Source organism: Salvia miltiorrhiza, chromosome 2 (assembly GCF_028751815.1).
Source record: "Salvia miltiorrhiza cultivar Shanhuang (shh) chromosome 2, IMPLAD_Smil_shh, whole genome shotgun sequence".
In the NCBI taxonomy this organism is placed as follows: Eukaryota; Viridiplantae; Streptophyta; class Magnoliopsida; order Lamiales; family Lamiaceae; genus Salvia; species Salvia miltiorrhiza.
This window is the reverse complement of record NC_080388.1, coordinates 72627131-72654778: the sequence shown is the minus strand read 5'-3', so window position 1 is coordinate 72654778 and position 27648 is coordinate 72627131. Positions and strand designations below refer to the sequence as shown.

Below are 27648 nucleotides of genomic sequence, written 5' to 3'. Positions count from 1 at the left end.
TTCCACGCGCTTGATCTCTTTTCTTCTTTCTGCAGTCTCTCTCATAGTGGTTTGGACCACCGCAATAATGGCATTTGAAGTCTTTTCTGGGTTTAGACTTCCCCCTGGATTTATCTCTCGAGTATTGAGAGCCTTTACTTTTACTTCTCCCTCGATCTCCGTTTTCAGCAATCATCGCCTTTGTCTCAGAAGAACGTTCTTGATCTTTTCTTCTGGATTCTTCATTAAGAAGGCAATCTTTGACCATCTGCAAGGTCAGTGCTCCACCTGGAGCCGAGTTGCTGATTGACACTACAATAGTGTCCCAACTGTCCGGCAACGAACTGAGTAGCAATAAAGCTACGACTTCATCATCAAGAGAAATCTTCATGTTGGTGGATTGGTTTATAAGACCCTGGTATGCATTGAGGTGCTCCGTCATGTTGGCACCCTCCGCATATCGCAAGCGAACGATTTTTCTGATGATGGAAGCTTTGTTTAAAGCATTTTTCCTTTCAAACATAGCTTCCATTTTCTTCCAAAGAACGTCAGCTTTTTCCTCATTAGCAAAATGATGAAAAATACTGTGTTCAATGTGACAAACATGGTTTTCGTACCTCAATTCCACATGATTTGTTGTCATTTTCCTTCATGTTTTGTTTGCCAATGCGTGTTTGTACCATAATGTTGAGTTTTATGAAGATGTGATGTTTTGGTGTAGTTTTGGAGTAATTTCAGGAAACATCAAGGATTAATTGGAGGATTTTGAAGATATGAGATTGAAGTACGTCTCGAGAGGAATCCGTGAGCGCAAACGGCGACCAAATCCGAGTCCGGACGAGGGAGAACGGAGCAAAACGAGCGGCCTGCGCAATACGCCCAGTAGCCCGCGGTCACCACCCGCGGCCGCGGGGTGGGACCGCGGGTCAGCTGTTCCCGACTCAGGAGACACCCGCGGTCACCACCCGCGGCCGCGGGGCGGGACCGCGGGTCCCCTGAGCATCCCCCACGTTTGAAGGCCGCGGACGCGGGCCGTGACCGCGGGAAAAGGGCGGGGCTCCCCCAAACGCGTTTTTAACCCCTTTCTCCCCCTTTTCCTCACATTATTCATCTTCCCCAACCTCACACACACCCACTTCATCTTCCCCAACTCTCCAATCCCAAACCCTAGCCTCCATTCTCTACCATTTTTTCTCTCTTCCACACACAAAAACAACACCAAAATCAAATAAAGAAGGGGAAGACTTGGAAAGGAGCTCATCAAGACTACATGATTGAAGATCAAGATTATAGGATTTGTCTATGAATCTCTATCTCTCTATATCTTTATTTATGTTTTCTTATGACTTGAGATTTGCTTTTATTATGAATATGCTTGGCTAAAATCTCTTATCTTAGGGATTAGATTAGATGGATTTGTAATGGATTGATTTCTTTGTTATTATGCATGAAAAGTTTGAACTTGTGACAAGTGAGTTAAATGTTTTGCCTCCAAGAACTTGATAATGAGCTTGTAAGATTTGAGCCATTGATTGTCATATTATCACAATCTCATTTTGTTCTTGAGTGTAAATCGATTGAGCATGTATGTTGGTCTCTAGAACTTGCCATGAGTCCTCTCTTGAAAATAAAAGTAGATGTGTTGTTAATATTGAAGTGATTTAAGGCCATCTTTGTTAGCCACTTGACCCCAATTGTGCCAAATTCTCATATGATCCTAGTTTACCCCTTTTGTGCCTTGTAGCCTTTCTTTGAATGAACCAATGATAAAGGGGTAGAACTTAGAGTGTTAGTGGTTGCTTTGATGAAGAAAAAAGTTTGGGAAATGATTGAAATTGCTTATCAAGCTTTGATTGTGTGAAAATCACTAATCCCCTATGAGCTCAAAAAGAAAAAGAAATGAAAATGAATGTGAATAAAAGAGCATAAAGGGGAGTGATTTGCCTTTTGAATCATAGCCATGATAGATATCACTAAGGATGAAAAGATGAAATGTAGGGATTTTGGTTTTTGATTGATAAGAGAAATGGTGAAGTTGATTTGTTCATTGTGATTGATGGATGCGATCTCCCCACTAGTTTTAGCCCCCTCCCGGACGACTAAAACAGTAGATTACGGGTCATAATTGCCGTCCCCGGTCAATTTCTAACCTATAACTCCCAAGAGCACAAAAGATCAACAAGCCCTCACCCAACTCTCAACCTCCCGGTTTATTGAGATGATATGTATCAAACTCCTAATCTATTGTAATTATCCTCTCCCGATTCATTGTGCTTAACTACTTTAGACATTTTACTTGCTTTAATTTTTGTTTTCTATTTTAAGATTGTGATTTGACTCTTTGTTCTTGTTGGTTGATAGGTAGTGTATGAATACAAGGTCTAAAGGTGCACCTCTTATACCTATAGACCTTGAGGTTGAAGCTTTTTGCCGACACAACAAAGCAAGAACAAGAAGAGATAGAGAGTTGGAGGAAGCTATGGCGGAAAATTTCGATTTAATCCGTCAACTCCAAAGGCAATTGGAGGACATGCAAGGGCAAATCAATGAGCAAGAGGCTCAAAGGAATGCACCACCACCACCACCTATTAGCAATATGTTCCAACCCGTGGTCCAACAAGTGGGAGTGCATGCCCCGAGAATCAATGCCAATAATTTTGAGCTCAAGCCGGCCCTCATCAACATGGTGCAACAAAATCAATTCGCCGGTCTTTCTCAAGATGACCCGAATGGACATCTCGGCAATTTCTTGGAGATATGCGATACTATCAAGATAAATGGAGTTCCGGAGGATGCCATTCGACTCCGACTCTTTCCCTTCTCACTAAGGGGCATGGCCAAGACATGGTATCAATCTTTAGAGATTGGTTCCATCACTACATGGGAGAAAATGGCTCAAAGGTTCCTTATCAAGTTCTTCCCTCCAAGTAAGACAATGAAGATGAAGAAGGACATTGTCCAATTTCATCAATTCGATGGAGAGACCTTCTATGAAGCTTGGGAGAGATTCAAAGAGATGATAAGGAAGTGTCCCAACCATGGTTTGGATCAAAACACCATTATTTGCTCATTCTATACCGGGTGTAGTGGTGAGATGCAAAGAGACATGAATGCATCGGCCAATGGAGCATTGTTGGAGAAGAGCCACGAGGAGGCCACCCACATCATAGAAAACTTGGCCGCCAATAGCTACCAATTTCCGGGGGAGAGGACTATTTTGAAGAAGGTGGCGGCTACAACAAGCTCGGATCCGATAGCTCTTTTGACAGCTCAATTGACCGCCATGAATAACAAGATTGATGCTATGTCAATATCAAGGGTAGAGCCCGTGGTTGAAGAACAAACTAGCTTCGAGGATGTGAACTACATCAACAACAACAACAACCGAGGCCAAGGGAATTTCCGGCCTTCACATCAAGGTGGTTATCAAGGCCAAGGGCAAGGGCAATACAATCAAGGATTTCAAACAAATCGCCACCCAAATCTTGCCTATGGTAATCCCAATAACTTCTTGCAACCACCGCCCGGATTTGCGGTGAGTGATGGCATGATCAAGGAAGAGAAGAAGCTCAACCTTGAAGAGATCTTAATGAAATTCATGACGGCCACTCAAGCCCACATGACAAGAACCGACGAAAGGTTAGAGGCTCAAGCAACCCAATTGAAAATGCTTGAGATGAAAGTGGGACAAATTGCTGAATCCTTAAGCAACCAACATCAAAAGGGGCAATTTCCGAGTAACACCGTTGTGAATCCAAAAGAACATTGCAAGGCTATCACTATAAGAAGTGGGAAGATACTTGAAGAGTCCAAGATACCTCCGGAAGTCAAGAACAATGATGAGAACATTTCCTCAAAAATGCAAGGCGATAAGGAGAAGGAGAAAGATGTGTACAAGGCACCACCACCTTATTGCCCACCAATTCCATTCCCTCAAAGACTTCAAAAGAAAAATGTGGAGAGTGAGTTCTCTAAATTCCTTGAGATATTTCGGAAAGTACACATCAACATCCCCCTTGTTGAAGCTTTGCAACAAATGCCCAAGTATGCAAAATTTCTCAAGGAAGTTCTATCCAAGAAGAAGAAATTAGAAGAATTTGAGACGGTCAACCTCACCGAAGAATGTTGTGCCATTCTTCAAAAGAAGCTACCCATCAAGATCAAGGATCCCGGGAGCTTTACTATCCCATGTGATGTTGGAAATGGTCGTTTTGGAAAGGCCTTGTGTGATTTGGGAGCAAGCATAAATTTGATGCCTCTCTCCATCTTCAACAAGCTTGAAATAGGAACCATTAAGCCAACCACGATTGCTTTGCAAATGGCGGACCGTTCCGTTTCATATCCAAAAGGGATAGTGGAGGATGTCTTGGTGAGGGTTGACAAATTCATTTTTCCGGTGGATTTTGTGGTGTTGGATATGGTTGAGGACAAGGATGTACCTTTGATCCTTGGACGTCCATTCTTGGCGACGGGGAGGGCCCTAATTGATGTTGCAAAGGGCAAGCTCACATTGAGAGTGAATGATGAGAGTGTTACCTTCTCAATCCACAAAGCTCCCAAGCACAAAGATGGGGAAGAAAGAATGAGAGTGGAGGAATGCAAATTGATGCAAGTGATTGAACCTTGCATCAACATGAAAGAAAAATTGAAGGGAGAAAGGAAAGAGGAGGAAGCCCAAGGCTTGGAGTTGAAGCTTCTCCCCACACACTTGAAGTATGCATTCTTTGGTGAGAATGAGATACATCCAATGGGGCAAGACCGTGTACTCCAACTCAAAGAGTTAGATGAGTATCACGCATTTGAGAAGTCAAGCCTCTACAAGGAGAGGATAACAAGTGCTAATGACGAAATGATGCAAAAACGGGAGTTTGCACCCGATGATGAAGTCCTTCTCCCCACCTTCCGTCAATCACTACCTCCGGAAAAGCCAAGATCAAAATGGACGGGTCCTTTCAAAATCAACAAGGTTTTCAACAATGGAGCAATTGAATTGAGAAAGAAGGATGAAAGAACCTTTGTGGTTGAGAAGGAAAGAATCAAGGCATTTTTGCCCTTGAAACCAAAAGTTGAAGTGTTCGTTGGAACCACCCCCGAGCCATAACACCATCATGGAGACGTCTAGCTCATGACGTTAAACTAAGCGCTAGTTGGGAGGCACCCCAACAAGGTACCCTTTAATTTTTGTATGGTTTATTTATTTTTTTTTTTATATGTTAGTTTTTTTTGTGAGTCCGAGACAACTTCTCCTTCTCTTTTCTTCCAAACTCATTTTCACTTTGTGTGAAATAAGTTTGGGGGGAGGGGAGAGATGGATTAGTTGTCTCATCTATCTTAAGCTTTACTTGTTTTTGTTTGTTTTAGTATTGTTGTCTTGTTTTTGTTATTGTTGAATAAATGAAAGCTTGAGAGTTAGTTGGGTTGATATTTTTGTTTTTGTTTTGCTTGGGATAATTGTATCAAACTTTGTGATGCTGATTGAATGTCATTGGGCTTATGATATGAATCGTTTTTTGGAAAAATTGTGTGTATCACTTGTGGATTATGCATGAAAAGTTTGAACTTGTGACAAGTGAGCTAAATGTTGTACCTCCAAGAACTTGAAAAAGAAAATGAGCTTGTGAGAATTGAGCCTTTGATTGTCATACATTTACAATCTCATTTTGTTCTTGAGTGTAAATCATTTGAGCATGTGTGTTGATCTCTAGAACTTGCCATGAGTCCTCTCTTGAAAATAAAAGTAGATGTGTTGTTAATATTGAAGTGATTTAAGGCCATCCTTGTTAGCCACTTGACTTAAATTGTGTCCAAATTCTCATGCGATCCTAGTTTACCATCTTTGTGCCTTATAGCCTTTCTTTGAATTAACCAATGATGGGTAGAACTTAGATTGTTAGTGGTTACTTTGATGAAAATGTATGAGAAATGATTGAAATTACTTGTCTAACTTTGATTGAGTGAAAATCACTAGTCCCCTATGAGCTCCAAAAGAAAAGAAAAGAAAAAGAAAAGCAAAAAGAAATGTTGAATAAAAGAAGTATAAAGGGGATTGATTTGCCTTTTGAATCATGGTCTTGATAAGTATTCATAGGGTGAAAAAGAAGAAATGTGGGGATATTGGTTGATTGATTAGAAAAGAACAATGGTGAATATGACTTATTCAATTTGGAAATTGTATGGGATATGAGTCACTTTGCCTATAAACACCTCACCTCACCAAAGAGCTCTCATTGCAACCTAAAGAAAAGCCCTTGTTGATCTTTATTTATAACACATTGAAGTATAGAGAGTTAGGATAAATGGCAAGCTTATGGTAGATTGCATACTTGTTTCAATTTGAGTGCAAACACGTCCATTCTAAACACTTGAGAGTTGAGTGCGTCATTGAAACATCCACTTTGTTAGGATTCAAGCTTGGAGGTTATAATATTGAACTCATTATCACTTGTGACTTCTTGGAATGCATTTCTACTTGTGATGCACTTTTGAAAGATTTTTTGTAAAATTTGAAGCCCTTGAAATGACACCAATTCATGCTCACATGTTTGTTTACTTTTATTTCTCTTCTCTTCGTCGTTTGGGGACAAACAACACTTTAAGTTTGGGGGTTTGACAAACATGGTTTTCGTACCTCAATTCCACATGTTTTGTTGTCATTTCCCTTCATGTTTTGCTTGTGAATGCTTGTTTGTGCCCGAATATTTAGTTTTATAAAGATTTGATATCTTGGTGTAGTTTTGGAGCAATTTCAGGAAACCTCAATGATTCATTGGAGGATTTTGAAGATATGAGATTGAAGTACGTCTCGAGAGGAATCCGTGAGCGCAAACGGCGACCAAATCCGAGTCCGGACGAGGGAGAACGGAGCAAAACGAGCGGACTGCGCAATACGCCCAGTACCCCGCGGTCACCACCCGCGGCCGCGGGGTGGGACCGCGGGTCAGCTGTTCCCAATTCCAGGGGTGTACCGCGGTCACCACCCGCGGCCGCGGGGCGGGACCGCGGGTTCCCTGAGTTTTGCCCACGTTTGAGCACCACGGGCGCGGGCCATGACCGCGGGAAAAGAGCGGAGTCGCGTTTTTCAGCCCTTAAACCCATTTCTCCCCCTTTTCCTCACATTATTCATCATCCCCAACCTCATACTCACCCATTTCCATCTTCCCCAATTCATTCACACCAAACCCTAGCCTCCATTACCACATCTTTTACCAAGATTGAAGGCATTGAAGAGGAGAGAAGATTGAAGAAAGCTCATTAATAGGATTTGTCACTTCTTACTCTCTCTTTCATTTATGTATTTCTTTGATTTTGGTTTGTTGTGTTTGAACATGTTAGGCTAAATTTCTCTTTGATTTGGGGATTAGGCTAGATGATTATTGTAATGGATTGATTATTTATGCTCAATATAAATCTTGTTTGTTCATTTGCACATTATCTTTTCAAACCCTTGATTTATTTCTTGTATAGATTGTTGGCCACATTCTATGCATTTCTAATTTGCACTTTGAATCGGGAGAGGATAATTGCAATAGATAAGGTGTTTGAAACATATCAATTCGATAACCGGGAGGTTGAGAGTTGGGTGAGAGTATGTCGATCTTTGTGTGCTTTTGGGAGTTATAGGTTAGAAGTTGACCGGGGACGGCAACTATGACCCGTAATCTACCGCTCTAGTCGTCCGGAAGGGGGCTAGAACTAGTTGGGAGATCACTCTAGATAATTAGGATTGTCAAGATTAATATTGAGCTATAATTGAAGTCTTTTGCTTAATCATCGATGCCTAGTCCCTAAATCACCTTAATCATCTTATTAATCCACTTGCTTATTTGGTTTTATTTGTCTTTGCACTTGTTAAGTAATTAGTAGATAATCAAACCAATCACTCCATCGTTTAGTCTAAATAGCTATAGCATAATGACTTAAGGTAATCACTAGAATTTGACTACTAATCCTTGTGGAATACGACCTTGCTTCCCTATGTTGCAACTACACCGTATACTTGCGGCGTGGTGAAAATAATAGCGAACACAATGAAGCGCCGGACGTAACCAACTGTTTTTCTGTGCATGATGACCCATTCATCATCACTCATATCCTTTGGGTTGGCATCATCTCCATGTAAGGGCAAATAGAGATCCTTACAATAGAGAAGATCCAACATGCTTGGCTTCCAAATTGAGTAATTTGATCCGTTCAATTTGAACATACCACCAAGCGACGACGATTCCTCCATTTTTAATCCGCCTCAGAACCAAAGTGGCTTTGATACCACTTGTTGGGAAAAGTGGTGAATAAATATTCACGAGTGTCCAAATAAATGACACTTGCACAGCGGAACCAGGATAATTCTTTTCCCTCTTGCTAGATTACAAAATGGGATCCAAACCAAGAAAAATATTTGGTGCAAAATATAAGAAAATATGAGACAAGAATTTTTACGTGGAAAACCCAAATTGGGAAAAACCACGAGACCGTAGTCTAGAAATCTTCCACTATGTATATAGTAGGCTTACAAAATTCTCCCTACACAAAATAGGGGAAACACAAAACTCAAGTTTAATAACTTGGAAAACACATGAGGACTGAGCTACTATTTTAAGAGAGATGAAAAAATCCTATGATTTTTCCTCACAATTTTCTTCTCTCAAATGCACTCACCAAACTCTCTCTTGTTTTGCCTCACACCTCTCGCACTTCTGCACATTTTTCCTTCTGCAGAATGAGCTCAATTTATAGAGGAATTGAGCTGATGTTTGTTGAAAAATGAGCAGCAATTGTTGAAGATAACTGCCGCAATTGTTGATGGGAGAAAACGTGGGCTGCAGCTATTTTTTCTCCCCCTCCACTGTCAAAAGTTGATCCTCAATGTCAAAAGGTGTGGGCTTGTGGGGACCATCCACATGAAAGTGGAAAAGCTCAACAAAAACTTATAATTAGTTGCATTGCATCCAAGCATATGAACAGAAGCTGTTGGGCTCTGTTTTTACCTTCAATTTCTCTAGATGGAAAGCAGGATTTAGTAGTCTTCTATGCATTGCCCATTTATCTGCGTCGTACGTTGCTACGCCTTGTGCTAGCAGCTTATCTAGTGGAGTAGAAGTCTTCTGAAAAACATAATTCTTGGACAGAATCTCTTTTATCATTTCGTGATCCGAGATAACTACTGCCGGCTTTGCGCCATACCATATGAAACAGTTTTCACCTATATATATAATTTCACCGTATATCAAAATATTCAGCCTAAACATAAACTACTAATAGAATATTCATAACTGAAACTGAAAAAAATGATACCGTATTTTAGAAGGGATCGATGAATGAAAGGGATGACACGAGGCGCTATATCGTTGGAAAATGCGATGGGTTTGGAGTGAGCTTCTTTGGCCGTGGCGGCTATTTGTTTGAAGTCGCCGATCATAAATCTGTAGCTGTTTCCACTGAAGCCCTCTTGCCTTAGCCGTTTTTCCACCTTTCTTGGCTCAAACCAAACCCTCTCCAAGAACTTCCATGCATTATGTGAGAGAAAAACAGCGCAGAAAAGCGCCAATATGCTGTATAATATTTCCATGAATCTCCGTCTCTCTCTCTATCTCTCTCAGAGTTTTTAGTTCTGCGTTGTTGAACGTGGTGGAGTGAAGAATTTTATCTCCGAGAGTAATAGACTTTTAGTTTGACTTTGATGCTTTACATTACACGAACACAGCTTTTTTGCTAAACGTATCTATTTATTACTCCCTCCGTCCCGGCCAAGACGCTACATTTGTTTTTCGGCACGAGATTTAAGGTGTTGTAAATTAATGTTTTAAGTGTGTAATAATAAAGTGATAAAATAGGAGAGAGAAAAAAATAAAGTGATAAAGTAAGAGAGAGAAGGTAATAAAGTGATAAAGTAGGAGAGAGAATGTAATAAAGAAATACTTAATTAGTGTTAATTAAGTATTTAAAATTCCTTATTTTTTCCAAATATAGAAATGTAGCATCTTCGTTGGGACGGCCTAAAAAGGAATATATAGCATCTTGGGCGGGATGGAGGGAGTATTATATGAAAACACAGTTTGTGGCAAAATTGTAATTAAAGAATCAATTAAAGCGTATTTATAAAACTCAACAAATCCCATATATTTTCCCTCTCCTCTCTCTCCTCTTTTTCATCATACTCATTCTTCAATTTTCTATACTCTCTCTCTCATATTCTCTTTTTCATATTTTGATGATTTTTTTAAAAAATCAAATTTTATTTATAAAAAATATTCTACATATATCTTAAATTAAAGATAAATACAAGATCTTTGATTTGGTATTAAATAATTATTCAACTCTTTTATTAGTATTTTAATAAATTCTAATAATATAATTTATTTTTCTACTTATCAATTGAAGCTTTTCTAATAAGATGACATACGTAATGAGCTAACTTAGAAAAAATAATTTCATGCATGATTAGCTCATGTTTTAAAAATATATATTGTGATGTGAAAACTCTTTTTTATTATTTCTTCGTTTCTTTTAATTTGAATGATGTGTTTATTCTATAATTTTAGGGAAGAAAATAAAGTTTTCAATCAAATAGATGGAAAATTAAAAACGATACTTTTCAAAATTACAAAATAAAATTAAGGATCTTTACTTTTTTTTTTTACAAAATAAAATTAAGGATCTTTACAAAATAAAATTAAGGATCTTTACTGAGTAATTGATGTAGATTATTTTATTTTTTAAGAAAAAATAATTTACATTTACTTACATTCTAACTATATTTAATATTTATTTTTTATTTACTTGATACATCATTTAATTTATTTATTTTTCATAAATTAACATGATTAAATAAAGAAATTTAAAGGCCGCGCCACAGGAGACTCGAACCTAAGACCTTCGGTTTTAGACATTAACCCCTAATCGCTTAACCGATACACACACTACCTCGTTTAATTTTGATGCAAAACTATGTTCGTCATGCATCGCACAGGCGAATGTGATAGTTCTACTTCACACCACACAACCAACTCTAATTCACATCCACACACCTTATACATTGGAGGTCTCCGTCAACGTTTCTCCCTCCCTCACTCATCTCTCCCTAAACCACCATCGCTTCTCATCTCCCCTTCCTTTGATTCGCTCAAACATGGCCTACGCTGCTCTGTCTTCACTTGCCCAAACAACACACCGAATCCTCAATCACGATCAATACCTCATCTCCCACGATGAAAAACAACAGATCACACTGCTCTGTGAAAAAGTTATTTTCTTGCGAGAAGCTTTGCACAAGTTTCCAATGCAAGCCAGCAGCTTGGAAGCAAGAATCAGACGCTCCGCCAACCAAGCAGAGGATATGATCGAGCATTTCATGTACGACCAAATTCGGGATCAATATAGTTCAACTACAAACAATCCTCATCATCTTCACCATGACCTAGAAAAGGCGATGAAGAAGATCAACTCAATTTCCCGAGAGGCAGTGAACTTCACAGCGGAAGACTCGGCGGCGCTTGGTGATAGTACCACTGTTCGGGCTTCATCGTCAATGCAGCTTGCCGGCGGCGTTACGGTCGGTCTCGACGAGGATCTGCTAAAAATCGCCGATTCGCTCACCGGAGGTTCATCCAGTTGCCAGATCATCCCAATCGTGGGGATGGCAGGAATAGGGAAGACAACACTGGCTCAGAAGGTTTATAACCATCCGTTGATCACGGAGACTTTCAAGATTCGTGCTTGGGTCACAGTATCACAAGATCACAAGCCCCAAAATATCTTTTCCGACCTCTTAGCTTGTTTTAAAGAAGGGGGCATTGAAAGACATGGACAAAGCAATGAGTCCATGGACGAAAAAGTCCACAAAATCTTGAAGGGAAGGAAGTACCTCATCGTATTGGATGATATGTGGAGTCGAAACGCTTGGGATGTTGCTAGAAATGCTTTTCCTGAAGATTGTAATGGAAGCCGAATTGTGATAACCACAAGGCTAGTTGATTTGGCTTCTTACTCTAGCAGCAGTCATCTTCATCAGATGCATTTCATGGATGAGGATCAAAGCTGGAATCTGCTCAAGCAAAAGGTGTATTGTCCACCTGATCGAGAGGCGATTGGAATGGAGATTGCCAGAAAGTGCGGAGGATTGCCCCTTGCAATTGTGCTAGTTGCAGGTATGTTGAGTACAGAGACTATTGAATTCTCATGGTACCAACTTGTAGAGAAGCTAGGCTCATCTTTGGAGTTGGAGAAGATAATATCTTTGAGTTACACCAACTTGCCTCATCATTTGAGGTCATGCTTCCTCTACATGGCAGCCTTCCCTGAAGATTACGAGATTCGTGTCTCAAAGCTCATCAAATTGTGGATTGCTGAAGGATTTGTGGAACCAAGAGCCGGTAGAAGCTTGGAAGATGGGGCCATTGAGTATTTGGAAGATCTTGTCAAGAGAAGTCTAGTTTTGGTGAAAAAGAGGAAGTCTGATGGCAAAATCAAAAGCTGTGGTCTCCATGATATGGTACGTGAGATTTGCAGAAGAAGAGCTAAGAAAGAAAACATTCAGCACCGCTTGAGTATTGCTCATCCTGATCTAATTCTCCTTGCTAGAACATATGGCTCAACTCTCCGTTCTGTTATATGCTTTCGACTAATTACTGCAAGTTCGTTAGACAATGCTCTACGAGTGTTCAGATTGTTACGGGTGTTGGATGTGGTGGATGATTATAATGAGCACCCGTTGCCTGCTCAAGTATTTGACCTGTTTCACTTGAGGTACCTTGCTTTCGCGTGTCCAAATGAGATTCCGGCAGCCATATCCAGGCTTCGGAATCTCAGAACATTGATCATCTGTCCGAGGAACAGATTTGGGCGTTACTCAGAGGATGTGGTATATTTACCATTAGAGATCTGGACGATGCCATTATTGACTCATCTTGTTTCATTTTATAGCCCTCTGCTTGATCCAGAAGGAGTGGCTTCTCCTCTGAATAGACTGCTGGAGCTTTCGGTAGGAAGAAGGTTCGTATGTACCAAAGAGATTACAGAAATTATTCCCAATGTGAGAAAGCTAGGAATCACTTATTTTGGAAGCAAATTGAGAGAAAACTACCAGCTCCAGAATCTTGTCTTTCTGCATCATCTTGAAAAGCTGAAACTAGTTATGAAGAAAGGTTGTGTTATCCCGCGTAAGATTTGGCCTGTTTTTCCAGAGTCGCTGAGAAAGTTAACCTTGAATGGTTGGCGATTTCCATGGAAATATATGGAAACTATTGGCTATCTCCCTAACCTTCAAGTGCTGAAATTGAGAAACGGTGCGTGCAGAGGCCGTACATGGGAAACTAAGGAAGACCAGTTTCCTAGTCTGGAGTTTTTGGAGATTCATAAATCCAACTTGAAGAAGTGGGTTACTGAAGAGAGCCATTTCCCAAGACTGAAGCAGCTAGTGCTTTATTATTGTTCTCGGTTGAGCAAGATCCCAAATGACATTGGAGATATACCAACACTTGAATTGATTCAAGTTGATGATGTTAACAAATCTCTTGTACAGTGTGTGAAACGGATCCAAGAGGAACAACGTGACAACGGAAACTATGCCCTTGAAGTTCATTGCACGCATCGTCTGGTAAGTCCACTTCATTGTTATTTCAAAACACATAACACGAATGTGAATGTGAATGTGAATGAAACAATTCAGAACAGAAGTCGGCTCTATCTCTTTTCTCTTTGGTTCATTGTCGACGTTGATACTTTGATTTTTTCTATAATATCTATATGTTTTTCGTCTCTGCAATTTCTGCCGATTTTGTGGTTGAGTATCGTGATTATGTTTCAGAATCTTAAGGATGCTGTGATGATACTGGAAACAGCAATTTCCGTCGCTAATATTGCAAGTACTGTATCTCTATGTACAATCGTCTGACGTTATGAAAACCGGTGTAAGATTTACCGAGTTTGCCGAAGATTGTTTTTCGATTTGAGTTGATTCGAGTATTATTCCCAGTAAGTCTTCCTTGCTAGCTTCCCCTGCTTCCATTGCTTTGCTTCTTGTGTTGATTATATCGAGCATGGACGATCTCACTTCCTTCGTGATCTCGTTCACTCTCCTGTTCACTTTTGTGGGCAAAAATCCCCTCAAAGAGGGGAACAACTGTTTTATCATTTTGTAGACTCTAACAGCAGTATCTGGTACATAGTGATATATTTATGGATAAGCATAAATCTCCTACTTGAAGTATACTATCTGGATATACTTCTAATCTTCATGATAACCCACGAAATTATAATACATTAATGCGTATGGGTCTTATTTCTTGAAGAATAATTATGATATTGATAGATCAAGATCATCCAAGAAGAGTCCTAATGATTAACTTGGGCTACAGGAGAAGATTGGAGGCGTGATGTCTATATAAGAAGGCCACAAAGTTCATGCTTAATTGCTCTCATGATGTAGTCGAGAATTGCTATATTCTTATTAGGTGTCCCCCTGTTACAGTCTGCTGATACAATATTTTTTTCGTACTAGTAGAAGAGTGCTTGTGAGAACTGATACAGTACTTTTCTTTGTACTAGTAGAAGAGTGTTTGTGAGGTATACACTTGAACATACATTCTAAAAGAGTTATAAACTCTTCTTTATATGGTTCTTATTTTTCAAGGAATTAGATGCGCCTACGAGTTATAAACTCTTCTTTATTTAGTTCTTGTTTGTCAAAGGATTAGGTAGGCCTCGGAAGTTGGTCGTTGTCTAACTTTCAGTTGTCCACTATCAGTGACGTTTTGAGAATATATAGAGGCGTAGTAAGAGGGAGTCTTACATATAGTGGATCATTTTCTATGGAGGAGGGCCCCAAACGTAGGTTGTTTAATCGAACTGGATTATCATTCTTTGTGTAATATTCTTCTTGTTGCATGATATATTCTGTGATACTGTATCATCTTTCGTATTCACATTAGCTGTCACAATACATCTCACCATGGATTTAATTCTTTCAATTTAAATTAAATATATGGATGTATCTATCATGTGGCAGAAGAGAGATAGAGAAGAGATCCTAAATGTCTTTGGCAAAGACAAGCCAAATTATGAGGGCTTAAATCAATTCAAACTGGTAACTATCATACATAAACCAAGAATCTAATTTTGGGCCTGAACACTAACTTGGTACAACACATATGGTAGGTCTCCATGATACTATTCGAGGAATCGAGGTGTTGAGGTTTTATCCACCGGTAGTTACTCTACTCCGACAAACGAGTGAGCAAGTCAAGTTAGGCAAATACACATTCCCTTGATTTATACAAAGAAATGTATGTTTTAAGCATGCTATGATGCCTCATATCACAAACATTGGAAACACAGAGAGAGATATATATGCTCATAACAACAACAAATTAAAACACAGTTTGCAGCAAGGCCTAATGGAGTCTGTGCATGATCAATGGAGCGCCGTATTGAGGTTGGACCGACAATACCAGATAAGGCGCGTGGGCATACGAAGGAGAAAGCTCGAAAGAATAATGCTTCAGGATGAGGGCCAGTGCCATTTTTGCTTGTAGCATGGCAAAGTTCTGTCCAATGCATATCCGAGGGCCTCTACCAAACGGGTAGTACATGAGCTGCCCTCTCGTTGCCTTGGAAACGCCTTCTCTAAACCTCTCCGGATTGAATTCCTTTGCATCTTCTCCCCATATCTTGCAGTCATGTTGCAGTAGCAGTGTAGGTAGGAAGAGGTTCACTCCAGCAGGGAGGCTCACATTCCCTAGCGTCGTCTCCTTATGAATGGTTCGTCTCAGAATAGCTGCTCCCGGATACAATCTCATAACCTCGTGAAAAATCATTGTCACAATCTGGAGGCGGCTCAGCTCTTGGAAATCTGGCTCATGGCTGCCAAGAACTTGCAGGACCTCGTCTCTGGCACGAGCCTGCCAGTCCGGATGCTTGCTCAGCAGAATCATTGTCCACACGAGCAGGGCAGACGTTGTTTCCTGCCCGGCAAGGTAGAAGAGTTTGCACTCATCAATCACCTCGCGCAAGCTCATCCCAAGATTTTCACCATTCTTCTGGATCTCCTTGAAATTGGACTCCAACAATATTCCAAGCAAGTCACTGGACTCTGTTACTTCCCCTGCTTCAATCATTTGCATTCTTTTATTGATGATGCCTAGAACTAATGAGTCCACTTCCATGGCTATTTCCTTCATCCTTTTGTTTGTTCTGGTTGGCAAAAATCTCCAACCCGGGATGTAAAGCATTTGAAACGCCTTGAACAAGAGCGCGCCTTGCTCTTTCAGGAGCTCGAATATCTTTCCACCTTCTTCGTAGTTGCTCCCAAACGCAGTGCGCGAGATCACATCGCTCGTGAGGGCTTGAAGATGAGGCCACACATCCACCTCACATGCTCCCTCACTTGGTATCATATTTTCCAATTTGCTCAACATTTCACCACAGCTCAAGTAAAACGACGGAAGCATAAGCTGAAACAATATTATGCCAAGCTTACAATTAGTTGCATTGCATCTAAGCAGATGAGCAGAAGCTGTGGGGCTCTGTTTTTACCTTCAATTTCTCTAGATGAAAAGCAGGATTTAGTAGTCTTCTATGCTTTGCCCATTTATCTGCTTCGTACGTTGCCACGCCTTGTGCTAGCAGCTTATCTAGTGGAGTAGAAGTCTTCTGAAAAACATAATTCTTGGACAGAATCTCTTTTATCATTTCTTGATCCAAGATAACTATAGTAGGCTTTGAGCCATACCATATGAAACAGTTCTCACCTATGTATCAAAACATATATGCATCCTAATCAAGCTCGATCGATTAATTATATGCATATAAAATGAAATAGAAAAACGAGATACCGTATTTTAGAAGGGAGTGGTGAATAAAGGGGATGACACGAGGTGCTATATCATTGGAAAAAGCGATGGGTTTGGAGTTGGCTTGTTTGGCGGCGGCTATTTGTTTGGAGTCGCCGATCATAAATCTGTAGCTGTTTCCACTGAAACCCTCTTGCCTCAGCCGTTTTTCCAGCTTTCTTGGCTCAAACCAAACCCTCATCAAGAATTTCCAAGCATTATGTGAGAGAAAAGCAGCGCAAAAGATTGCCAATATACTGTATAATATTTCCATGAACATCTCTCTCTCTCCCTCTCAGTTTTTCGTTCTGTGTTGAACGTGGTGGAGTGAAAAATTTTATCTCCGAGAGTAGTAGACTTTTAGTTTGACTTTGTTGCTTTACATTACACCAACACAATCAAATACGAACACTCCAAATTAAAGATAATTCACGTCCACATATTGGGGTCTTCTTCGTCAACGTTTCTCCCTCCCTCACTCCTCTCTTCCCTAAACCACCACTCATTTCTTATCTCTCCTTATAGCTCTATTAGTATACAGTAGTAGGCTGCTGAGAGTTTTACTTTTGCATTATTAGTGTGATTTAAGATTTGCTGGTGTAACTGGAGAGGAAAAAGAAATCAGAGAGATAACATTTTCTTGTTTTCATCTTCTTGAGTGAATCTTCTGTATTGTAAACATTTCATGTAAATTCTATTCATTTTGCTCATTATAGTCTCATATTTAAATAATAATAAAAAAAATAATTTTGAATTTATTATTTTACGTTATAGTCCAAATCTCCCAAATTAAATAGTTAGAATGTGTTCTCTTTGTTTGTAAGTTTGTCATAAAAAAAGAAGAGAAAAGAAAAATTTGACTTTTTTTTTTTTTTTTCACATTTTAGTGATTTACACTCTCTGTATCTCATGTTCTCTTTGGTGATATGAAAATTTTATTGAAGAATCAAAAAAAATATACAATATAAAAAATATTGTCACAAATATAACTTGTGACAATATTAACATGAATTGGAGTGAAAATGTGAGAAAATAGGCTGCATGTGAAAATTTTCCAACAAAAAAAGAAAATGTGTGATAAAAATAGAAAATAAGGAAAAATATATGTATAATGCATTCCAACTTTTTTTCATCAAAAAGAATAAATAATTTGTCATCCTAGTAATAAGTAAATATAAACACGATCGAATAGGAGCCAAATAGGAACACAAGTTTTTGCCAAGTTGCTTACTAAAATACAAACCTTTAATTATTCTACTTCACACAAATTCACGTCCAAACAGCTTGAATATTGTCAACGTTTCTCTCTCCCTCACTCCTCTCCCCTAAACTAAACCACCGTCACTTCTCATCTCTCCTTCCTTTGATTTGCTCAAAGATGGACTATGCTGCTCTCTCTTCACTAGCCCAAACAATACACCGAATCCTCAATCACGATCAACACCTCATCACCCACAACGAAAAACAACAAATCACACTGCTCCATGAAAAAGTTGTTTTCTTGCGAGAAGCTTTCCACAAGTTTCCAAAGCAAGCCAGCAGATTGGAAACAAGAATCAGGGTCGCCGCCAACGAGGCAGAAGATATGATCGAGCATTTCATGTACGACCAAATTTGGGATCAATATAGTTCGATTACAAACAATCCTCATCATCTTCATCATGACCTAGAAAAGGCGGTGGAGGAAATCAACTCAATTTCTCGAGAGGCAGCGGACTTCACAACGGAAGACTCGGCGGCGCTTGCTGATGATAGTCCCACTGTGCGGACTTCATCGTCAAAGCAGCTCGCCGGCGGCGTCACGGTCGGTCTCGACGAGGATCTGCTAAAAATCGCCGATTCGCTCACCGGAGGATCATCGAGACGCCAAATCATCCCAATCGTGGGGATGGGAGGAATCGGGAAGACAACACTGGCGCAGAAGGTTTATCACCATCCGTTGATCACGGAGACTTTCATGATTCGTGCTTGGGTCACAGTATCACAAGATTACAACCCCCAAAATATATTTTCCGACCTCTTAGCTTGTTTTAAAGAAGGCGGCATTGAAAGAGATGGACAAAGCAATGAGTCCATGGAGGAAAAAGTCCACAAAATCTTGAAGGGAAGGAAGTACCTCATCGTATTGGATGATATGTGGAGTCCAAACGCTTGGGATGATGTTAGAAATGCTTTTCCTGAAGACTGTAATGGGAGCGGAATTGTGATAACCACAAGGTTAGCTGACGTGGCTTCTTACTCTAGCAGTCATCTTCATCAGATGCGTTTCATGGATCAGGATCAAAGCTGGGATCTGCTCAAGCATAAGGTGTATTGTCCACCTGATTTGGAGGAGATTGGAATGGAGATTGCCAGAAGGTGTGGAGGTTTGCCCCTTGCAATTGTGCTAGTTGCAGGTATGTTGAGTGAGACTAATGAATTCTCATGGAAACAAGTTGCAGAGAAGGTAGGCTCAGCTGGGGAGTTGGAGAAGATAATATCTTTGAGTTACACCAACTTGCCTCATCACTTGAGGTCATGCTTCCTCTATATCGGAGCATTCCCGGAAGACTACAAGATTCGCGCCTCAAAGCTCATCAAGTTGTGGATTGCTCAAGGATTTGTGGAATCGGAAGAGGAGGCCATTGAGTATTTGGAGGATCTGGTCAAGAGAAGTCTTGTTTTGGTGACTGAGAGGAAGTCTGATGGCAAAATCAGAAGCTGCGGTGTCCATGATATGGTACGTGAGATTTGCAGAAGAAGAGGCGAGGAAGAAAATATTCAGCATCGCGTGAGTATTGCTCATCCTGACCTAATTCTCCTTGCAAGAACATATGGCTCAACTCTCCGCTCTGTTATATGCTCTCGACAAATTAGTGCGAGTTCGTTTGACGCCCTTCGAGTGTTCAAATTGTTGAGGGTGTTGGATCTGCTGTTTTGGCAAAAAGGGTACTACCCGTTGCCTGCTCAAGTATTTGACCTGTTTCACTTGAGGTTCCTTGCTTTCAGTTGTCCAGATGAGATTCCGGCAGCCATATCCAGGCTTCGGAATCTCCGGACATTGATCATCTGTCCGAGCAGCAGATTTAGGCACATAGGAAGGAGTGTCGTATATTTACCATTAGAGATTTGGACGATGCCACTATTGACTCATCTTGTTTCCTATTATAGTCTTTTGCCTGATCCAGAAGGAGTGGCTTCTCCTTTGAATACACTGCTGGAGCTTTCGGTAAGAAGAAGGTTCATATGTACCAAAAAAATCACAGAAATGATTCCCAATGTGAGAAAGCTGGGAATCACTTATTTTGGAAAGGAAGACAATGACTACCAGCTCCAGAATCTTGTCTTTCTGCATCATCTTGAAAAGCTGAAACTAGTTAAGGAGGCTCCAATTCCATATCACGCTCCCCGCCCTATTTTTCCAAAATCGCTGAGAAAGTTAACCTTGCACGGTTGGCGATTTCCTTGGGAATTTATGGATACTGTTGGCTCTCTGCCTAATCTTCAAGTGCTCAAATTGATGAATCGTGCCTGCGAAGGCAGTACGTGGGAAACTAAGGAAGGCCAGTTTCGTAGTCTGGAATTTCTGCAAATTGGTGAATGTAATTTGGAGAAGTGGGAAACTGAAGAGAGCCATTTCCCAAGACTGAAGCAGCTACTGCTATATAATTGTTCTCAGTTGAGCGAGATTCCAAATGATATTGGATATATACCAACACTTGAATTGATTCAAGTTGATTATGCTAACGAATCTCTTGTAGAATGTGTCAAACAGATCCAAGAGGAACAACATGATGACTACGAAAACTACACCCTTCAAGTTCATTGCACGCGTTCTGGGGTAAGTCGATTTCATTGTTACTTCCAAACACATAACAATATAGTTGGCATGGCATGGATTCTGACCCAACTAAGTAATTAATGCAGATGAAACAAGAAAAATTTTCTATGATATCTATATATCTATTATTTCGTTTCCGTAATTTTCTATTGATTTTGTGGTTGAGTTTCGTGAATATGTTTTCAGGGTTCGAACTCGATGGCAGCCAATATGTCAGGCGAGAAGGTGATCAAGACGTTGAAGAAGATCAATGCGATCAAGGCTATCAATGTGGGCATGGCGACCATGTGGGACAGCCAAACTGTCGAGAAACTTAATGCGGTCAAGAATATCCTAATGGCCGGCCGAGGCGGCCAAGGCGGCCAAGGCAGTTGATAAACACACATATTTCTATGTTTCTAAGGTCAATATGATATCTATTTTGTAGGGAATTGTGTATTTGGTGGTTAATTTGAGTGTATGTTGGTTTATTGTCGAAAACTTATTAGTTCTTTATTGTTTGATTGAATTTTCAGGAATATTGAAGTTTAATTTAAAAAAATGATCTGAATGAAAGTTGAAGATCATCTCGATACGAGTTCTTAGGCGCAAACGGATCGAAAATCGAACATCAGATGAGAGAGGACACGCCGAAACAAAGTCACTGCACAAAATCAAAAAATGCACGCGCAACCGCTTTCCTGGGCCTCATGGTTCACGATTTCAATCTGTTTTGGATGAGCGGCTGCGTTTCTCTGATGCCCCGAGACCGTGTGTGTCTGCTATATTTTTCACAGGTTTTGTCGAATTTTAGCCCCAAAGTTGATTTTTACAGGAGGACTTGAGACTTGCGTGAGGGCTTTGAACCAAGGAATTGTTGGGAGTTATATATTCAAGTGTGATGCGAGGACGATAGTCTTGCATGTAGTATATGATTTATATGTCATATGAGTGAGTATAGACTTAATTCGTGATTGTCTTAGGAAGAATTGAGTTTTCAAAAGATTAATCGAACTGAACTTATTTGATTTCTTGAATATATATATATTGAAACTCAAGCTCTATGATATAATTATCTCCTGTTTATCTCTCACCCGCTAACTTGTGTTGATTTTATTGTTCTTGTTTATTTCAATTATAAAAACCAACTCAATTCACCATTTATCTAGATTAAAAATTATAGTTTAGGACAGTATTCACTTTAGTTTTCAATTTCTATGGAGTACGACCTTACTTGTTAATTTACTCAATAGCACTCGTACACTTGCAGCATGTCTAAAAATAAGCAAACAACCGTGGCAAAGAGGATATTTAATGTGTGTATTTTAATTATTCACATTCTTGAATTATTTTGTACTTTAATAAAACACAATTAAGTGTTTTTTTTTTGTTTTTTTTTAATGCAGGAATCGAACGAATAGAGGTCTGGATACTTGCTCAGCAGAATCATGGTCCACGCGAGCAGGGCAGATGTTGTTTCCTTCCCGGCAAGGTAGAATAGTTTGCACTCATGAATGACCTCCCTCAAGTTCATCCCAAAATCTTCACCATTTTTTTGGGGTCTCCTTGAAATTGGACTCCAACAATATTCCTAGCAAGTCATTGGACTCTGTTACTTCCCCTGCTTCAATCATTTGCATTCTTTTATTGATGATGCCTATAATTGATGAGTCCACTTCCATGGCTATTTCTTTCATCCTTTTGTTTGTTCTCGTTGGCAAAAGTTTCCAACCCGGGATGTAAAGCATTTGAAACGCCTTAAACAAGAGCGCGCCTTGCAATTTTTGGAGCTCGAATATCCTTCTACCTTGTTCGTAGTTGCTCCCAAACGCAGTGCGCGAGATCACATCGCTCGTGAGGCCTTGAAGATGAGGCCACACATCCACCTCACTTGGTATCATCTTTTCCAATTTGCTCAACATGTCAACACAGCTCAAGTAAAACAACGGAAGCATAAGCTGTGCAACATATTATGCCAAACTTTTAATTAGTTGCATTGCATCTAAGCATATGGACAATAGCTGTTGGGATCTGTTTATACCTTTAATTTCTCTAGATGAAAAACAGGATTTAGTAGTCTTTTATGCTTTGCCCATTTATCTGCGTCGTACGCTGCCACGCCTTGTGCTAGCAGCTTATCTAGTGGAGTAGAAGGCTTCTGAAAAACATAATTCTTCGACAGAATCTCTTTTATCATTTCGTGATCCGAGATAACTACTGCAGCCTTTGAGCCATACCATATGAAACAGTTTTCACCTATATATCAAAATATTCAGCCTAATCAAGCTCGATCAATTAACTATACTAAACATAAGTATGTTCACTACTAATGGAATATTCAAAAGTGAAATTAACTATACTAATCAAGCTGTATAATATTTCCATGAATCTCCCCCTCTCTCTCTCTCTCTCTCTCTCTCTCTGAGCTTTGAGTTCTGCGTTGAACGTGGTGGAGTGAAGAATTTTAGCTCCGAGAGTAATAACAGACTTTTAGTTTGACTTTGATGCTTTACATTACACGAACACAACCAAATCCGAACACAACTTTTTTGCTACACGTATTCTACTTCACACCACACAACCAACTCTAATTCACATCCACACTCTCCCTCCCTCACTCATCTCTCCCTAAACCACCATCGCTTCTCATCTCTCCTTCCTTTGATTCGCTCAAACATGGCCTACGCTGCTCTGTCTTCACTTGCCCAAACAACACACCGAATCCTCAATCACCATCAATACCTCATCTCCCACGATGAAAAACATCAGATCACACTGCTCCGTGAAAAAGTTATTTTCTTGCGAGAAGCTTTGCACAAGTTTCCAATGCAAGCCAGCAGCTTGGAAGCAAGAATCAGGGGCTCCGCCAACCAGGCAGAAGATATGATCGAGCATTTCATGTACAACCAAATATGGAATCATTATTATTCGACTACAAACAACCCTCATCATCTACATCATGACCTAGAAAAGGCGATGGAGGAAATCAATTCGATTTCTCGAGAGGCAGCGGACTTCACAACGGAAGACTCAGCGGCGCTTGGTGATAGTACCACTGTGCGGGCTTCATCGTCAATGCAGCTTGCCGGCGGCGTTACGGTCGGTCTCGACGAGGATCTGCTAAAAATCGCCGATTCGCTCACCGGAGGTTCATCCAGTTGTCAGATCATCCCAATCGTGGGGATGGCAGGAATCGGGAAGACAACACTGGCTCAGAAGGTTTATCACCATCCGTTGATCACGGAAACTTTCATGATTCGTGGTTGGGTCACAGTATCACAAGATTACAAGCCCCAAAATATCTTTTCCGACCTCTTAGCTTGTTTTAAAGAAGGCGGCATTGAAAGACATGGACAAAGCAATGAGTCCATGGACGAAAAAGTCCACAAAATCTTGAAGGGAAGGAAGTTCCTCATCGTATTGGATGATATGTGGAGTCGAAACGCTTGGGATGATGCTAGAAATGCTTTTCCTGAAGACTGTAATGGTAGCCGAATTGTGATAACCACAAGGTTAGCTGATGTGGCTTCTTACTCTAGCAGTCATCTTCATCAGATGCGTTTCATGGATCAGGATCAAAGCTGGGATCTGCTCAAGAAGAAGGTGTATTGTCCACCTGATTTGGAGGAGATTGGAATGGAGATTGCCAGAAGGTGCGGAGGTTTGCCCCTTGCAATTGTGCTAGTTGCAGGTATGTTGAGTGAGACTAATGAATTCTCATGGAAACAAGTTGCGGAGAAGGTAGGCTCAGCTGGGGAGTTGGAGAAGATAATATCTTTGAGTTACACAAACTTGCCTCATCATTTGAGGTCATGCTTCCTCTACATGGGAGCCTTCCCCGAAGATTATGAGATTCGTACCTCAAAGCTAATCAAGTTGTGGATTGCTGAAGGATTTGTGGAAGTGGAAGAGGAGGCCATTGAGTGTTTGGAGGATTTGGTCAAGAGAAGTCTAGTTTTGGTGAAAAAGAGGAAGCCTGATGGCAAAATCAAAAGCAGTGGTCTCCATGATATGGTACGTGAGATTTGCAGAAGAAGAGGTGAGGAAGAAAATATTCAGCACCGCGTGAGTATGGCTCAACCTGATCTAATTCTCCTTGCAAGAACATATGGCTCAACCCTCCGCTCTATTGTATGCTCTCGACTTATTAGTGCAAGTTGGTTAGGCGCCCTAGGAGTGTTCAAATTGTTGAGGGTGTTGGATGTGGTGGATGTTAATCAGTACCCTTTGCCAGCTCAAGTATTTGACCTGTTTCACTTGAGGTACCTTGCTTTCGCGTGTCCAAATGAGATTCCGGCAGCCATATTCAGACTTCAGAATCTCCGCACATTGATCATCTGTCCGAGGAACAGATTTAGGCGATACTCAGATGATGTGATATATTTACCATTGGAGATTTGGAGGATGCCATTATTGACTCATATTGTATCCTTTTATAGCCCTCTGCCTGATCCAGAAGGAGTGGCTTCTCCTCTGAATAGACTTCTGGAGCTTTCGGTAGGAAGAAGGTTCATATGTACCAAAGAGATTACAGAAATGATTCCCAATGTGAGAAAGCTGGGAATCACTTATTTTGGAGGCAAATTCAGAGAAAACTACCAGCTCCACAATCTTGTCTTTCTGCATCATCTTGAAAAGCTGAAACTAGTCATGGAGGATGGTTATGTTATCCCGCGTAATGTTTGGCCTGTATTTCCAGAGTCACTGAGAAAGTTAACCTTGAACGGTTGGCGATTTCCATGGAAATACATGGAAACTATTGGCTCTCTGCCTAACCTTCAAGTGCTGAAATTGAGAAATGGTGCCTGCAAAGGGCGTACATGGGAAACTAAGGAAGACCAGTTTCCAAGTCTGGAGTTTTTGGAGATTGATAAATGTAATTTGAAGAAATGGGTCACCGAAGGAAGCCATTTCCCAAGACTCAAGCGCCTAGTGCTTTTTGATTGTTCTCGATTGAGCAACATCCCAAATGACATTGGAGATATTCCAACACTTGAATTGATTAATGTTGATTATGCTAACAAATCTCTTGTGGAGTGTGTCAAAAGGATCCAAGACGAACAACGTGACTACGAAAACTACGTCCTTCAAGTTCATTGCATGCATCGTCCGGTAAGTAATTAATGTGAATGAAACAAAAAAGTACATATATAAAAATCCTAAATATAAGGAAAGTATCTGTATGTTTTTCGTTTCTGCAATTTCTGCCGATTTTGTGGTTGAGTTTCGTGATTATGTTTCAGAATTGGAAGATGGCAAGGGAAGCAGTAATGACAGCTGCGACCATTTCGGTCGGTGTATGTACGATCGTCTGACATTATGAAAACCGGTGTAAGTCTTGAGACCAAACTGACTGCATGAATTCTTAAGTAGACGTCCAACGCATATTATTTCTATTAGTAACGATGCAAAGTATAAAAGTAGAATATTTTATTCTAAATTGAAATGTAGAGTTGATTGTTGAAGAGAATTACTCCACATCTCACAGTAGAGTAAATAATTATAGTTGCTCTTATTATTCTATATCTCAAGCTAATGAATTGTCCAGTTGGTATTAATTGAAACACAAAATCTCCTGTACACTCGGGGTCGTACTCAACCTGGATTCTGACCCAAATTTGATTCAATCTGATCCAACCCATATAAATAATACTTCATCCGTCCACTATTCAAGGTCTATTTTCATTTTTTGTCTGTCCACCAACTCAAGGCCTATCTATTTTTAGTATGTTTTTATTCATACTTTAATTGGTGGATCCCAATAAACAATACTCCCTCCGTCCCAGCCCAATAGGCTCGCTTTCCTTTTTGGGACGTCCCACTCCAATAGGCCCAGTCTAAAATTGGAAATAATTAGGGCTCTAATTAAAATTATAACTACTTGATTAAGGGAATATACACCCTAATTAAAACTCTAAAAACTCTCATTTTGGAATTCACTCCTGCCGCTGTTCTTCTCCCCTCTCCTTCTCCCATCTTCCGCCTTTTCCATTCTCTCTCTCAACGACGAGCGCCACCGCCATTTCCGCCGCCGTCGTCGCTCTCTTTCTCCCCTCTCCCGGTTATGGTGGTCTTCTCCCCCTCCAGATCCCAGAACCTCTACCGTCGTCTCTAGCGACGTAAACCCTAGCCGCCTCCACCTCGTTCTCTGTCTTCACCGCGTTCTACCGTCTCCACCGCGTCGTCGGTCTCCACCACCTCCATCCGCCTTGTACACCAGATCTGGATTTTTCTTTCTCTGAGTTTGATTTTGGGTGGAGACGATCTGGGTTGCTGATTTTGGGTGGGGTTGCAGATATGGTGGCTGAAGCACGATTTTGTTGATTTATTAATTTTCAAACTCTGAGAAATGGATAGAAGGTCGATTTGTTGATTTGTTGATTTTGTTGATTGTCAAATGGGTAGAAGGACGATTTTCTAAGTTCTTTCTCAGAATTTTGTTGGTTGCTGCTATTGAATTCGTAGTGTTTGATTTAATTTCCAGAATTTCCCCTGATTTGGGTGCTGCTATTGAATTCGTAGTGTTTGATTCCTCTAATTAATTTCCAGAATTTCCCCTGATTTGGGTGCTGCTATTGAATTCGTAGTGTTCCTCTAATTAATTTCCAGAATTTCCCCTGATTAATTCTTGCAATAAATTGCAATGCAAATTTAATTTAGTTAAATTAAATGAAAAATGAGATAATGAAGCAAATATGATTAAGGGAACATTTAAAATCTTAATTATTGGTGGACCACACCATTTACCTACTAAAAATGAGTTTCTTAATCTCCGTGCTGAAATGAACTGGGCCTATTGGCCTGGGACGGAGGGAGTACATTTTTTCTCCATTCAACTAATAAACAATACATTTTGTGGGTCTTTCTCCATTCAACCAATAAATAATACTCCCTCTGTCCACGATTTAATGCCCTACTTTGGTGTGGGCACGGAGACTAATAAAGCTGAAAAAGGTGATGTGGATGAAATATAAGGGTAGTTGACTAAAATGATAAATGTGTTGTGAGTGGGTCCACTAGTGATAAAGTGTAGTAAATATAGAATAT

General features: G+C 40.3%; 4 protein-coding genes and 1 non-coding gene across 7 annotated transcripts; 2 read left to right on the top strand and 3 right to left on the bottom strand.

Moving 5' to 3' along the window:
* Nucleotides 1-2917: 2917 nt before the first annotated feature.
* On the bottom strand, nucleotides 2918-3024 carry LOC131013708 (small nucleolar RNA R71). The gene has a single exon (XR_009097795.1). It is a non-coding gene; the product is annotated as a small nucleolar RNA R71 (small nucleolar RNA).
* Nucleotides 3025-10946: 7922 nt separating this feature from the next.
* LOC131009106 (putative late blight resistance protein homolog R1B-14) lies at nucleotides 10947-21640 on the top strand. 3 transcript variants are annotated; one of them, XR_009096402.1, is made up of 3 exons: nucleotides 10947-13570; nucleotides 13781-13947; nucleotides 14331-14596. XR_009096402.1 is itself a non-coding variant. In XM_057936320.1 (3 exons), exons 1-2 carry the CDS (start codon nucleotides 11105-11107, stop codon nucleotides 20995-20997), a joined length of 2655 nt encoding a protein of 884 aa, XP_057792303.1. In that variant the 5' UTR covers nucleotides 10948-11104; the 3' UTR covers nucleotides 20998-21025; nucleotides 21138-21640. The 3 variants fall into 3 exon arrangements, 2 of the variants coding, with proteins under 2 accessions (XP_057792303.1, XP_057792304.1); XM_057936320.1 differs by lacking the exons at nucleotides 13781-13947; nucleotides 14331-14596 and adding exons at nucleotides 20809-21025; nucleotides 21138-21640 and having other exon boundaries at nucleotides 10948-13570; XM_057936321.1 differs by lacking the exons at nucleotides 10947-13570; nucleotides 13781-13947; nucleotides 14331-14596 and adding exons at nucleotides 18064-20622; nucleotides 20809-21117.
* LOC131009108 (cytochrome P450 72A225-like) lies at nucleotides 15219-17308 on the bottom strand. Its single transcript, XM_057936323.1, has 3 exons — nucleotides 16806-17308; nucleotides 16507-16721; nucleotides 15219-16424 (listed from the first exon to the last, which is right to left on the bottom strand). The coding sequence occupies exons 1-3, from the start codon at nucleotides 17080-17082 to the stop codon at nucleotides 15366-15368; spliced, it is 1551 nt and encodes a 516-aa protein (XP_057792306.1). The 5' UTR covers nucleotides 17083-17308; the 3' UTR covers nucleotides 15219-15365.
* Nucleotides 21641-21824: 184 nt separating the features above from the next.
* LOC131009109 (cytochrome P450 CYP72A219-like) lies at nucleotides 21825-22957 on the bottom strand. The gene is made up of 2 exons (XM_057936324.1): nucleotides 22643-22957; nucleotides 21825-22559 (listed from the first exon to the last, which is right to left on the bottom strand). Exons 1-2 carry the CDS (start codon nucleotides 22796-22798, stop codon nucleotides 22146-22148), a joined length of 570 nt encoding a protein of 189 aa, XP_057792307.1. The 5' UTR covers nucleotides 22799-22957; the 3' UTR covers nucleotides 21825-22145.
* A 178-nt stretch (nucleotides 22958-23135) lies between these two features.
* On the top strand, nucleotides 23136-26124 carry LOC131009107 (putative late blight resistance protein homolog R1B-14). The gene is made up of 2 exons (XM_057936322.1): nucleotides 23136-25713; nucleotides 25845-26124. The coding sequence occupies exons 1-2, from the start codon at nucleotides 23278-23280 to the stop codon at nucleotides 25914-25916; spliced, it is 2508 nt and encodes an 835-aa protein (XP_057792305.1). The 5' UTR covers nucleotides 23136-23277; the 3' UTR covers nucleotides 25917-26124.
* The last annotated feature ends 1524 nt before the right edge of the window (nucleotides 26125-27648 follow it).